This window comes from Saimiri boliviensis, chromosome 14 (assembly GCF_048565385.1).
Source record: "Saimiri boliviensis isolate mSaiBol1 chromosome 14, mSaiBol1.pri, whole genome shotgun sequence".
Lineage (NCBI taxonomy): Eukaryota > Metazoa > Chordata > Mammalia > Primates > Cebidae > Saimiri > Saimiri boliviensis.
The window spans coordinates 90,518,479-90,530,487 of record NC_133462.1 but is presented as its reverse complement, the minus strand read 5'-3'; the positions used below and the strand labels follow the sequence as shown (position 1 = coordinate 90,530,487).

The 12,009-nt window shown below is 34.2% G+C and overlaps 1 protein-coding gene across 4 annotated transcripts in view; it reads left to right on the top strand.

The window, feature by feature from the left end:
* The window catches only part of AKT3 (AKT serine/threonine kinase 3), a 318,464-nt gene that overhangs the window by 260,482 nt on the left and 45,973 nt on the right, over positions 1 to 12,009 (top strand). For all 4 annotated transcript variants that reach the window (XM_039464326.2, XM_039464325.2, XM_074385420.1 and 1 more), the window contains one exon: positions 6,830 to 7,044. In XM_039464326.2, the coding sequence (XP_039320260.1) occupies positions 6,830 to 7,044 (215 nt within the window). The remainder of the gene's footprint in view (positions 1 to 6,829; positions 7,045 to 12,009) is intronic.

Genomic DNA, 12,009 nt, shown 5'->3' with positions numbered 1-12,009 from the left:
CTGTAATATATTCTTGAGTACTGTTTCTCTTGTGAATGACTCACTGTCAACATTTTCCCTTCTGTTTTTTGCAGAAGACTTGCTTGCATATGATGCAGGAATCTTGCTGCAACCTATACGTCATCTAGCAATATTGTTCCTTCACCTTTCACGTTGTTTTAATCTGGTAGAAAGATAGGTGAAGGGTATTTTGAACATACTTCACCAAGAGTGTTAGAAATCAGTTTAAAGCCATGTCCAATGTCAGATTCATGGCAGGTTTTAAAATAAGCTTAAGTGAATTTAATTTGTTTCTTGTGGCAAATTAGGAAAAGATAAAACTTATAAATATGCCATTTGTTGAAAAAAAGAGTATTTTATGGTATTTGTTCTCGTACCTCTTTTGATGAAGAATGCAGCTTACAATGCAGTTTTCCAACTTGGGAAGCATTTAACAATATTGTTAATGGAGAACAAGCTGCTTTTTGTTTTGTGTTGTATTTTTAACAGGTTATAGAGGTTCAGTCCTTGCTGGCATACACACTATGCATTTAGTGTGCCACACTATCTAAAACTGCATTTGCATGTATAGTTTTAAATGAATGTACTTTTGCTCTTTTGTACATTAGAAGGAAATAAACTTGATATATAGTAAATTATGGGCCATGGGATTTTGTTGTTATAATCTGTGCTGTATTTTCACACCTAGAAATTATAAAAGAAATTAGAAATCTCATATAAACTCTTACTGTTAAATTTTATTATTTGATTTGGCTCCTATTGAATCCAAACTATTTTATGCAGTGCTAATTATTTAGAGTCTCAGCTTTGCTCTTGAGTTAGCAGTACCTGATCAACTTTCCAACTGTAAAACAGTTTGAAAATCAAATGTAGCTTACATGCAAGACCCAACAAAATTAAAAGTGTTAAGTGCGTTTTGGCAGTTCACTTTTATTATGCCCAGTCCTCAAATGTACCAGCAGATAATCATCTGAATGTTAGTTATTTTTCACATGCTTATGTGATCACACAAAAAGTACATGCTAAAAAGAAGCAGATGGTGACAGATGGGGAAGGTTGAATAAGGTGGTTTTGGAAACCTAGAGAAATGCACTTCTGTAATAGTGTAAAAATAAAAATTATTTGATAATCAAGTTAGAACTAACAAAGATTGCAAAAAATGACTAGGTTGTTGGGAAATATGTAATATCTAGCTGTGGTTGTTGAGCAAAAGAGTACATAATTTTATTTCGTCTAAATGTGAAATGATTTTTTTTCCCGAGTGGCTAAAGTGCAGTATTTGATGCATTCATTTTAGTTTTTTAGAGCCCCAATCTTGGAAAACATTTCATTTACTATAATTTTACTTATTTTCTTTTGAAACTGACTATCTTTAATATCTTGCATATAATGTAACATTTTAAAAATAGCTGAAATAGATGAAAATATTTTTATAACAATTTTGAGGCAAGATTTGCTCAAAGTCATTGTGGTAGGTCATACTACAAATAGAGATTAAATTCTATATAAATTTAAAATCTGAGATATATATTAGTTTCCACAAAGGGTAGTAAAGGAGGTGCTAGGGCGTGGAGTAGCGTTGTAGGCGTGGGGAAGAGTTAGAAGCTAACTTGATTGAAATGTATTAAATAGAATTTTCTTTATTTTAAATCCAACAAAGAATAAATGTAAATATGTCATTTTGTGGGTGCTGCCAATATTGTTTTTAGGAGATCTGAAGAGAAATGAATGAAGCTAAAGTTACGTATGTTTGCGTATTTAGTCTGTAGGTAAAAATAGTAGCACATGTAGTTACATTCTGATTAGTCTTTGTACAAAGTTCTACTAAATACCAGCAGATTGTAAAACTAGTCTTAGAATCTCTAAGCCTTTTGTGAAAATAAAGAGTTGCTTTTGTGGCCTTTCCAAAATTGTGGACAATCCTAACATTTTATTTACTTATTAATAATTCCTATAATATCTGTCCTTCTGGGGTATTTTTGAAAACCATCATCTTCCTGGTAATTCAGAGAAGGTCTCATCATCATGATTAAAGGGAACATTAGGGAGTGCGGGGATGAGTTCAGATAGAAGTCGTCTGCTCTGCAGTTAGAATTCATATTTCAGAACTTCTCTCATAGGAGTTGGCTTACTATTTAGTTGAATATATTTAATTTCTTTCTATAGTATGTTGCTATTTTATACGTTTTTCTGGGTAATATTAAAAGCCATTCCATTTTATCTCATAATTGGACATTGTTTAAGTATAAACTAAAATGGAATTAACGCCTCTCAATGTTTATAAGTGGCATCTTTTACTTACTTAGAGGTCTGTCAGTTCTTATAGTATCTATTTTTCGCCCTAACTTCTTTTCAATGTTATATGGTCTTTTGGCTTTAACAGAATATTTGCATTCAGTACTTTGGTGTGATTCTAGTTTAAGCACAAAGTTTAATTTTAAATTCTCTGTAGCATGAGAACATATACAAAACTAACCCTAACTGGGAGCACTGGTGATTACCTGTAGTATTTTACTATGGCTATTGTTACTTGGGTTATAAAGACTCAGTTTCTTGGAATCCCATAATGTCTATTGCTTCAGAATAAAAAAGAAGTATAGAAATCTCTTGGAAGATATGTGTAAGTATGATTTAAACATTGTTATTGTATCCATTTAGCCTTTCTCTTGTTGAAGGATTTTTCCTATGCTAGCCAGAGTTTGCTTTTTAAAGTACGATGTTAACTGTACAAGTATTTGTGTGTGCATGCTAGGAGTGGTGGCCATAAAGTTCACAGCATTCTAATTCATGGCAAATGGTATTGGCAGTTGCTGTCACATAAGAATTATTAAGGCAGTGAGAAATAGTTATAAAAATATATTTATGAAGAAAATACCAAGCAACTGTAGAAGTTATAATCTTATGATTTGAAATGGATACGATTCCAGAAGCTGCAGTTGATTTTAAAATCTGAATGAGAAAATTTATAGGTCATTTTTTTCTTAGCCCATACCTGTGATGTTAAGAATATATGAAAGGCTCCCATAAATGATAAATGATATAGATGTATATTTAAGTATAAAACACATATCTATCACTTACCTGAAATGTAAGGCTACCAGAAAAAAAATTTTTTTTTTTTGAATTAGCGGTAAATTGGTTCATCCAAGTTCGCAGTTTACTTTCACAACATAGGTGTGCAGACAGTTTGTTTAGATGTTTAATTTTTTCCCCCATCTGTTCTGTCAGGATTATTGATTGAGCAGTAAGCCACTCCAGGGCATACATAGCCTCCTTATAATTGCTTGCCTCGGGTGCATTGTGTGGCCTGGTGGGCAAGCTGAGAGAGGTGTCCCTGTAACCTACTAGTAAATCCTCCTGATAAAAAGAATATTGGAATGAATAGATTTTATTTTAATACCCATTAGCCAAATAAATATTTACATTGGTAACTTTAATTGGTGGTATCATTTAAAAATGTATAGCTTTTCACTTAATATCATTCTTTGAAGTGAGTAACAATTTAAGAACTTTTTTTTTTTTTAACTCACCTGGTTGTTTTATAAATGGAAGGGTCCTCATTAAATATTACAGAATAGTAATCAAACATTTCCAGGGTATTCAGTGTTAGTTTGTATTTGCTGTAACCTCCTTGAGGCTTAGGTTTTATCATATCAGAAAGTAAAGCAGTTTCTGGCTCCTATTAGAAATAAAGCCTTGTTTTCTAGAGTTTGTGCTCTGTTTGAATTTTCATTTAATGTGACCTCTCATCATTTTTTAACATTTACATTTCTTTTAATGTTCCAAATCCCCTCTTGTCTGTCTTCTCTGTGTGGGCATTTGTGTTAAAGGTAGGTATAAAGTACAACTACATCTGTGATTACAAAGGACTGTAGGGGTAAGGGAAGTACCAAATGTCTGCTTTCCTATTTAAACTTTGAGTTTCATTTAAAAGCCGGTAACGTTGCTTTTATGGAAAAGAGACACAAGTTTATTTCTTCTAGATAAATCTTTTCACTGGATTTTTTTCAGGAGCATATTTTGATCTGCATTTATATCGAAATTGTATGAGAAATTACATTTTAATGAAGTTAACATATGTTCTACCACTGTTGTACCTGTCCATTATATCACTATTTATCATACCTTTCAGCCAGCCCTCACAATAACCATGAAATAACCTTTTAGCTAGAAAAAAAAATTCTTAGAGGTAGCCAGAAAGAATTTGCAATCCTTAAGTTAAAAAAATGTATATTTTATATTATGTATTTTTTAAAAAATAAATGCTTTGGGTAGGGAGAAAAAAATCATCTTGTAGAAATAATCTGTAAGAGGTTATTGGATTCAAATTGTTTAATTTGACTATGGGATTTCCAGGGTATTTTAAAGTATTGTGTTTTGAAATAATTTAGATTCAGGAAAGAGAAAGGATATTGTTTAAATAGTGGAAACAAATATATCCACACGTAGGATACTGTAATCATTATTATTTTTATTTCTTGTATGTTTCATCTTATAGCTCTTTGGAGACAGGATTTGAATAAAAGTTTTTCTGATTGATAGTGAAGTCTCTTAGGTAAAGAGGGATGGCTTAGTTGTTAGGACGCTTTCTCTTCAGCATTGCTTAAGTTTACATGCCAGTAAGACAATACCTTACTTCAGTTTTGTTCAATACAAAGTGATACGGCAAACAGTTCTAATTATAGCATTATGTATCTGCATATCAATTAAAGCACGTATGTTCAGAGGCAAACTCACTTATTTTGAAAATCAGTATTCATTTTACAGAGCTAAGTAAAATGTATTTTATCAAACAGATTTTTTTACAATGCAGTTCTATTTTTCAGTTGCTTATTTCTCTTCAAAAATAAAAACCCTCTTTTTATGTACTCACTTTCCCTTCTGGCTGCAAACCAGGTATTTAAACAAAAATAAAGGATTGCCAGTTTTGCCAGCTGGGGATGAGAACCCGGCTGGTGAAATGTGGGTTCGGGAGGCAGTTAATCCAGCTTTTATGCTTTTTATGGTTTTATGAAAAAAGAGGTTAAAAACCACATTTGGCTCCTTTTCGTGTATGCCACTGTTTTGTTGGTGTTGTAGGAATACAGTTAAAGGTTAGTTAGATTTAAATTTTTTTGTTGTTATTAGTTAAAATCCTGTATCAATTAGATCAAGGCCCACAAACAGTGCCCTCTGCTAATTGGCCATGAGACAGATCCTTGAATCGTCAAAAGTCACGGGTATTTTAAAATTGTACATGCAGCATTTCCTTTAACGTAAATACATAAGTAGAATTTCTTCTGCTTTTTTACGTTATTTCTTGTTTTCTATTCGTTCTCATATTAGTCATTTCAAACAAGTAAAAATGTGACATTCTTTTGGCTAATGATGAAAACTAGAATTTGTTCTTCTTCCAGAAAATGTTTTTCTTAGTTCGTGATTTACAAAAGATTTCTAGAAAAGCATAGGATCTAAACTTGTGTTCGTATCTCACCAGTGAAGTTTTCCGTTTTTTTAAGCCATAAAACAAACATTGATGTAATTGAATTAAAAATTTTTTCATAATAAAAATGCTTACTGACTAAATCTTTTAAGTAACATATTCTTTTCTGATAAATTATATCCTTTATCTTTAAATACCCTACCAACGTGCCTTTCATAGTATTTTTAGGTAATCATAATGTAACTGTCAAAAACATCACCTGTAATTCTGTGAGATTATTGGGAAATTTAAATAAAAATCATATAAGAGTAATATTCAAGAAAATATTTAATTTGAACCAAGAAAGTTTGGAACACAAGTACTATTTTCACCTCATCAAATGTTCTCTTGTGTAATCGGTTATAAGTGTTTTAAATGGATAGATTCATATGTGTGGTTTTCCTGATCTGGTTTTCCAAAGCTGAAAGGATCAAATAAAGTAAGTTTTAAGATTATCAGACGTAGTTTTAAAACAAAATATTGAAAGTTCCATATAGATAGGAATATTCCATTGGATGAGGAACAAATCTGAGAAAAAGATAAAACCAAATTTTTCCTGGGACAAATGGTAAGTTACCATGTTCCCATTTGAACAGGTTGCTCCAATGTAGGTAAACAGATACTTTTATATCATTTCTAACTAAATTTATTTTGCATGTAATGTATTTTGGGAAAAATTTAAGGACATATACCACAGAGTTAGTAAATTTTTGGCTGTAACAGAAATTTTTGTTGTTACTTATTACTACTCGTACCATAAGCCTTTATATTCACTTTGTTAATTAAATAGTTCCAGAAAGAGTTGAAATATATAGGGACTTCCAAAGGTTTTCAAACTTATTTTAATGATTGTTACGCCCTGTACACTTCTCCATTCCATTGTCTGTCTTTACTACTGTCTTTCACTGTTTAATTTGTATTATTTAGTTATTCTTAAAGTAGGAATGTGCATTGCACATAATATGCTCTATAATCAGCACACCCTATCTCTGAGTTGTTACTTAAAGTCCACATGGGTGGAACCAGAATGAAAAAGTCAGTAGGCCTAGGAAAAAATATGTAAATATGCTAGCTAACGTTTTTCATTTGATCCTTATGTATATTCAGGTACTTGGGATTTCTTTTTTGTACGACCTGCCCCTTTTTTTGGACACTGACCATTTCTGGATTTATTTTGAATATTTTACATATTTGGTGTGATTTATATTTTTCATAGGATGCTTCAGAGTTTAAATGTCGAGATCTCAAAATAGACCACCTAGCCTTTGAAAGTTAAGATTCATTTTTATGTAAAAATCTTATGTTTTATGAATAATGCTTTAAAAGTTAACGTATGAGAAGTAATGTTTTTACTGCTTTCACTTTTAGGTGTTAGAAGATAATGACTATGGCCGAGCAGTAGACTGGTGGGGCCTCGGGGTTGTCATGTATGAAATGATGTGTGGGAGGTTACCTTTCTACAACCAGGACCACGAGAAACTTTTCGAACTCATATTAATGGAAGACATTAAATTTCCTCGAACACTCTCTTCAGATGCAAAATCATTGCTTTCAGGGCTCTTGATAAAGGATCCAAATAAACGGTAAGCTTCAAATAACGCTTAGCGAATTACTGATGAGTGTGGTTAAAAAGTGAGATATGGAAATTAATTCAAATATAACTAACTCCAAGAAGCAATGTATTTGGTGTAGACGTCTTCCTACTGAGATTCTGACTTATTTTTAACTGCATAATATGGAATGTTTAAAAATTTTTCTCAACTCTTTCCTAACTTGGAAATTTTATGCAGATTTACCAAATAAGGATTTTGAGAGTTTCATTATCCATATTATGAGTGAAAATTTCTTAATTGCTCTGTTACTTGATCTTGTGGGGATGGGAGAATACCTTTTCTTTCTTTCAGTCTCTGGGCCTTTGTATTTCTTATAAAAGGAAAAGAACTATTTTTCCAGTATTCTCCTCCCACCAAAACCTGTGTTAACATATCTAACTGCCTTTTTTTTTTTTTTTTTTTTTTTTGAGACGGTATCTCGCTCTGCTACCCAGGCTGGAGTGCAATGGTGTGATCTTGGTTCACTGCAACTTAGTTTCCCAGGTTCAAGTGATTCTCCTGTCTCAGCCTCCCAAGTAGCTGAGACTACAGGCACCTGCTACCTTTCCTGGCTAATTTTTGAATTTTTAGTAGAGACTGGGTTTTGCCATGTTGGCCAGGCTGGTCTTGAACTCCTGACCTCAAGTGATCTGCCTGCCTCAGCCTCCCAAAGTGCTGGGATTACAGGCGTGAGCCACCACACCCAGCCTCTAACTACTTTTTCGTTTATCGTTTGAAAATACTATTTTCTCTGCAAAGCTGAAAGGGTTGATGGCAACAAAAAAAAATGTACACAGTTTGTATTTCTGTTTTTGTAGCTGCAGCTATGACCTAAAGAATGCTTTGGCTCTTGCTGCTTTGTTCACTGAGCTACAGGAATTTTTGTTCATGTTTATAAATTCATTCACCTATAGCTTTTATAAATCGTATGTGAAATGACTAATTCATTTTAAAATGTCCCGTAACGTGTGTTTGTATATGTATATATCTAGCTTCCCATCTAGGTATCTATGCATATCAGTATTTCTCTGAGTGTACTCATTTGAAGCATAGATTATTTCACTTACTGTTTTATCTTCTATAATAACTCATATAGGGTTTTGTTAAAATGTTCTATTTGTGCTTGATGCATGCTCTCTCTGTCTACACACGCACACACACACACACACATGCACGCGTACATACATATATATTTGTATACACACACACATACACATTTACTGATTGGATTGAGTGAATCCCAAAGAGTTGGATTTCTAAGTCTACCTTATAAATGGTTTTCACAGCATGCTTCTTCTAGCTTTTAAATTTACAAGGAACATGACTTTATCTTCAGCAAAAATAAGCAAACATAATAAGAGATACTGTCTTTTTGCTTTGCGAAGAACCATACAAAAAACATTTTGTAATCCTAGCTACAGATATTATTTATGTGTATAAAGTGATTTTGTTTTCTTTTTCAGACCACTTTCACATCTATAACTCCCTTGATGTTTCAGTAGCCTTGTTGGGCGCATAGGGAAGATACTATTCTCTTTTCCATTTGATAAGAGTTGAAAACAAAGGCCCAGAGAGGGTTAGGTGACTTATTCAAGATCTCTCAGCACATTCCTACAGACGAAGAGTAGAAATCAAGTTTCTTGGTGCCTATTTGGCATTTCTTATGTGTCTTATTTTCAGTGCAACAATTTCTGAGTTCAGGTTTTGAAATGTGTTCCATTTAATAGCATTGTTTTACAATTAAATAATCAGTAGCACCTGGTGATAGGTAACCTTTAAAGAGAATGGTGGCTTTTATCTTTTTTTTTTTGAGTCTCTCACTAGGTTATAGTGTAGTGGTGCAATCTGAGCTCACTGCAACCTCTGCCTCCTGGGTTCAAGCGATTCCCCTGCCTCAGCTTCTTGAGTAGCTGGGACTACAGTTGCATGCCACTATGCCTGGCTAATTTTCTTTCTTTTTTTTTTTTTTTTTTTTTAATAGAGATGGAGTTTCACCATGTTGGCCAGGCTGGTCTTGAACTCCTGACCTTGTGATCTGCCCACTTTGGCATCCCAAAGTGCTGGGATTTCAAGTGTGAGCCATCGCGCCCGGCCGACTTTTATCTATTTGATATTTTAATCTAATATTTGGCTTGGTATTCAAGGCAGTGAATTTTTATTCCATCCTTTTTTTATTCCTGCAGGCAACTTTGACCACTCTTTACTTTGTGGCCCTTTTTATAAGTGGCTGGTAGAACAAAATATACTTGTGGTTTTCATGTGTATGTCTCTTTCATTTTTTTATTTGTCAGCCCACTCTACGAATAGCACATAGTTGGTAGTTAGGAACTATTGAATGAATGTGAGGTAGATTCTTAGAATGTTAACTGCCTGGTGTGTATTAATAGAACAATTCCTGTTTGTGCACCAGGAGGTTGATACTGATCTAAAGGGAAGATGCAGTATTTTCAGTCATCTAATATTTTATAATAGATGTGTCAAGCCCCTCCACTGCTGTATCAAGATACAGGGAATACATGGATGAGTCAGAAGAACCAGACTCTGCTCTAGATGTTGATAGAATAATTTGGGGCACAAAACATATACTTACAGATGTTCAGGTCACACTATGCACAAAGTACTGTTGAAGTTCTTAGCTTTGTCTAGGGGATTGGGGGACTTGAGCTGAATCAGGAAGGAGTTTGAATATGCAGTGGTACTCAAGCGCATGTAGAGTATAGCTAGGATTGCAAAATAACGTGGCATTTGAGAAGTTCAGTGACTGGAGTGTAGAATATAAGTTGGCTAACACTGGGAAATGAAGCTGATACATTAGATTGTAGGGATCTCAGATTTCTTAGAAAAATTTAATCTTTATTCAGAAGGGGATGAGATAGCTGCTGAAGTATTTAAAGCAAGGGATGGTATAATCGGATTTGTGTCATGAAAAGGTAACTCTGGAAGTTTTGCCGTGGACAAATGAGATGAGTGAGGATCCAGAGGCAGGCAGAGCTGATAAAAATGTAATGGGGCCAGGCACAATGGCTCACGCCTGTAATCCCAGTCTTTTGAGAGCTGTGGCAGGAAGATCACTTGAGGTCGGGAGTTCCAAGACCAGCCTGGGCAACATAGCAAGATCCATCTTTGTTTAAAAAAAAATGCTGGATGTGGTGGCACATGCTGTAGTCCCAGTTGCTTGGGAGGCTGAGGTGGGAGACTCGCTGGAGCCCAGGAGGTCAAGACTGCAGTGAGCCAAACTGATGCCATTGCACTCCAGCCTGGACAGTAGGGTGAGTCCCTGTCTTTAAAAAAAAAAAAAAAAAAAAAAAAGGAATATTTATAGAATTGTTCAGATGATAGATGGGGACCTTCCTGAAGCAGTAGTACACAAGTGATAAATAGAGGTGAATGATAAACTAGAAACTGTGAGGAAGTAGGAGTCAGGAATGCCTCTGAGGTTTCCAGCTAGGGTGATTCTCAGACAGGGAATGCAAATGAAGGAGGCTTGATGGGGTAGATGTTGATACTAACTTTGCATACACTGAGTCTGAAGTTTCTATAGAAAACCAAGATGGGAATGTCAAGTGAGCAGCTGGAAATAATAGAATCAATGCTTAAAAGAAACACAGTACCAGATTATATGGATTGGAAGCCATAAATGTATCTAGAGCCAAGACAGTAGTGGCGAGGGAAGTGTATGAGAAGAGGGCCTAGGACAGTCTTGGGAAACCTCAGTTTCAGGGGTAGAAAGAAAAGAAAGCCAACAAAGGACCTTGAAAAGTCTTGGGAAACATAAGTAATGATAGCATTATAATATACCTCTTCATTTTTTCTGTGCAGCTATTTTAAATACTACTGGAATTTTTCTGGTATCTTTTATTGAATTGTTGTCACTTCTATCAAAGAGTCAACTATCATTTTGCTTTGATTTCTTACTCTCCATCCTTTATGTTCATTCTATTAATCCCTCCTTTATCTTCCTATGCAAAGTTGATAGGAAAAGCATGACCTCTTGTATTCACTAACATTAGGAAAATGTGTATTCTATGATGTTCCTCATAGTAAAGAATTCATAGTAGCTGAGAATTTAGTTTGGCATTCTGATACTGTATTTTAGACATAAATATCTTACTTCAAAGCATATTTTGTTATTATTTTTGAAGTCTTAAATTGTATATTAGAGAGCCATTGACACTGAAATTTTTGACAGTTTCACACATTGAGGAAGTGTGTTAAAGAATTTCTCCTAGCTTCTAAAATGGAAGTCTGATTGTATTCTTAGACTTTGCATGGTATTCATAGCTGATATTTCAGTTTTATATGTATTTGATAAATATAGAATAAATGCTGGCTATGTTCAAAACCAAAGTATTGCTAGAAAACTTGAGTTACAAAAATGGATGACTAAAGCTGGATTAAAGCATTTTGTTTACAAAATGATTATGATTCTCCACTCCAACTCTCGTCTGAAATACAATTCAAATGAAACACTATTGAAATAAACTATAACGTAAGTGTAAGAAAATGCCATGGAGCTTTGATATGTCTAATGCAGACTATGTTGATGTGCACTTGAAAATACTAAATGCTTTTCAGAAACGTGTTTTGGTGCTTTTGCTTCTCTGGTTCCCTAAGCACAAGCTTTCTAGAATGCCTTTTGGATAATCCAGCACTGACTGACCTGGCCTTAAAAGGAGTTTGCAGTCTCCTGGGAAGAAACGTACACAATTGAAATAGAATGAAAAAGAGGGCAGGGACTGAAATGCTGAGCCCTCACTGAATTCAGAACTACCAGTCTGAAAATTCAAATGCAAACATCGAACAGCACTATTACGATCAAATCTAAAAGTCCCATCTCTGGGGTATAGTTCATTTAGAGAATTTTACAAGGAGCTGGGAGTTGGAGACCCATCTGATGGGAATCAGTTATCAATAAAGAAACTCACCTATCAGCTGATTGTTTTCCATTTTGACTCT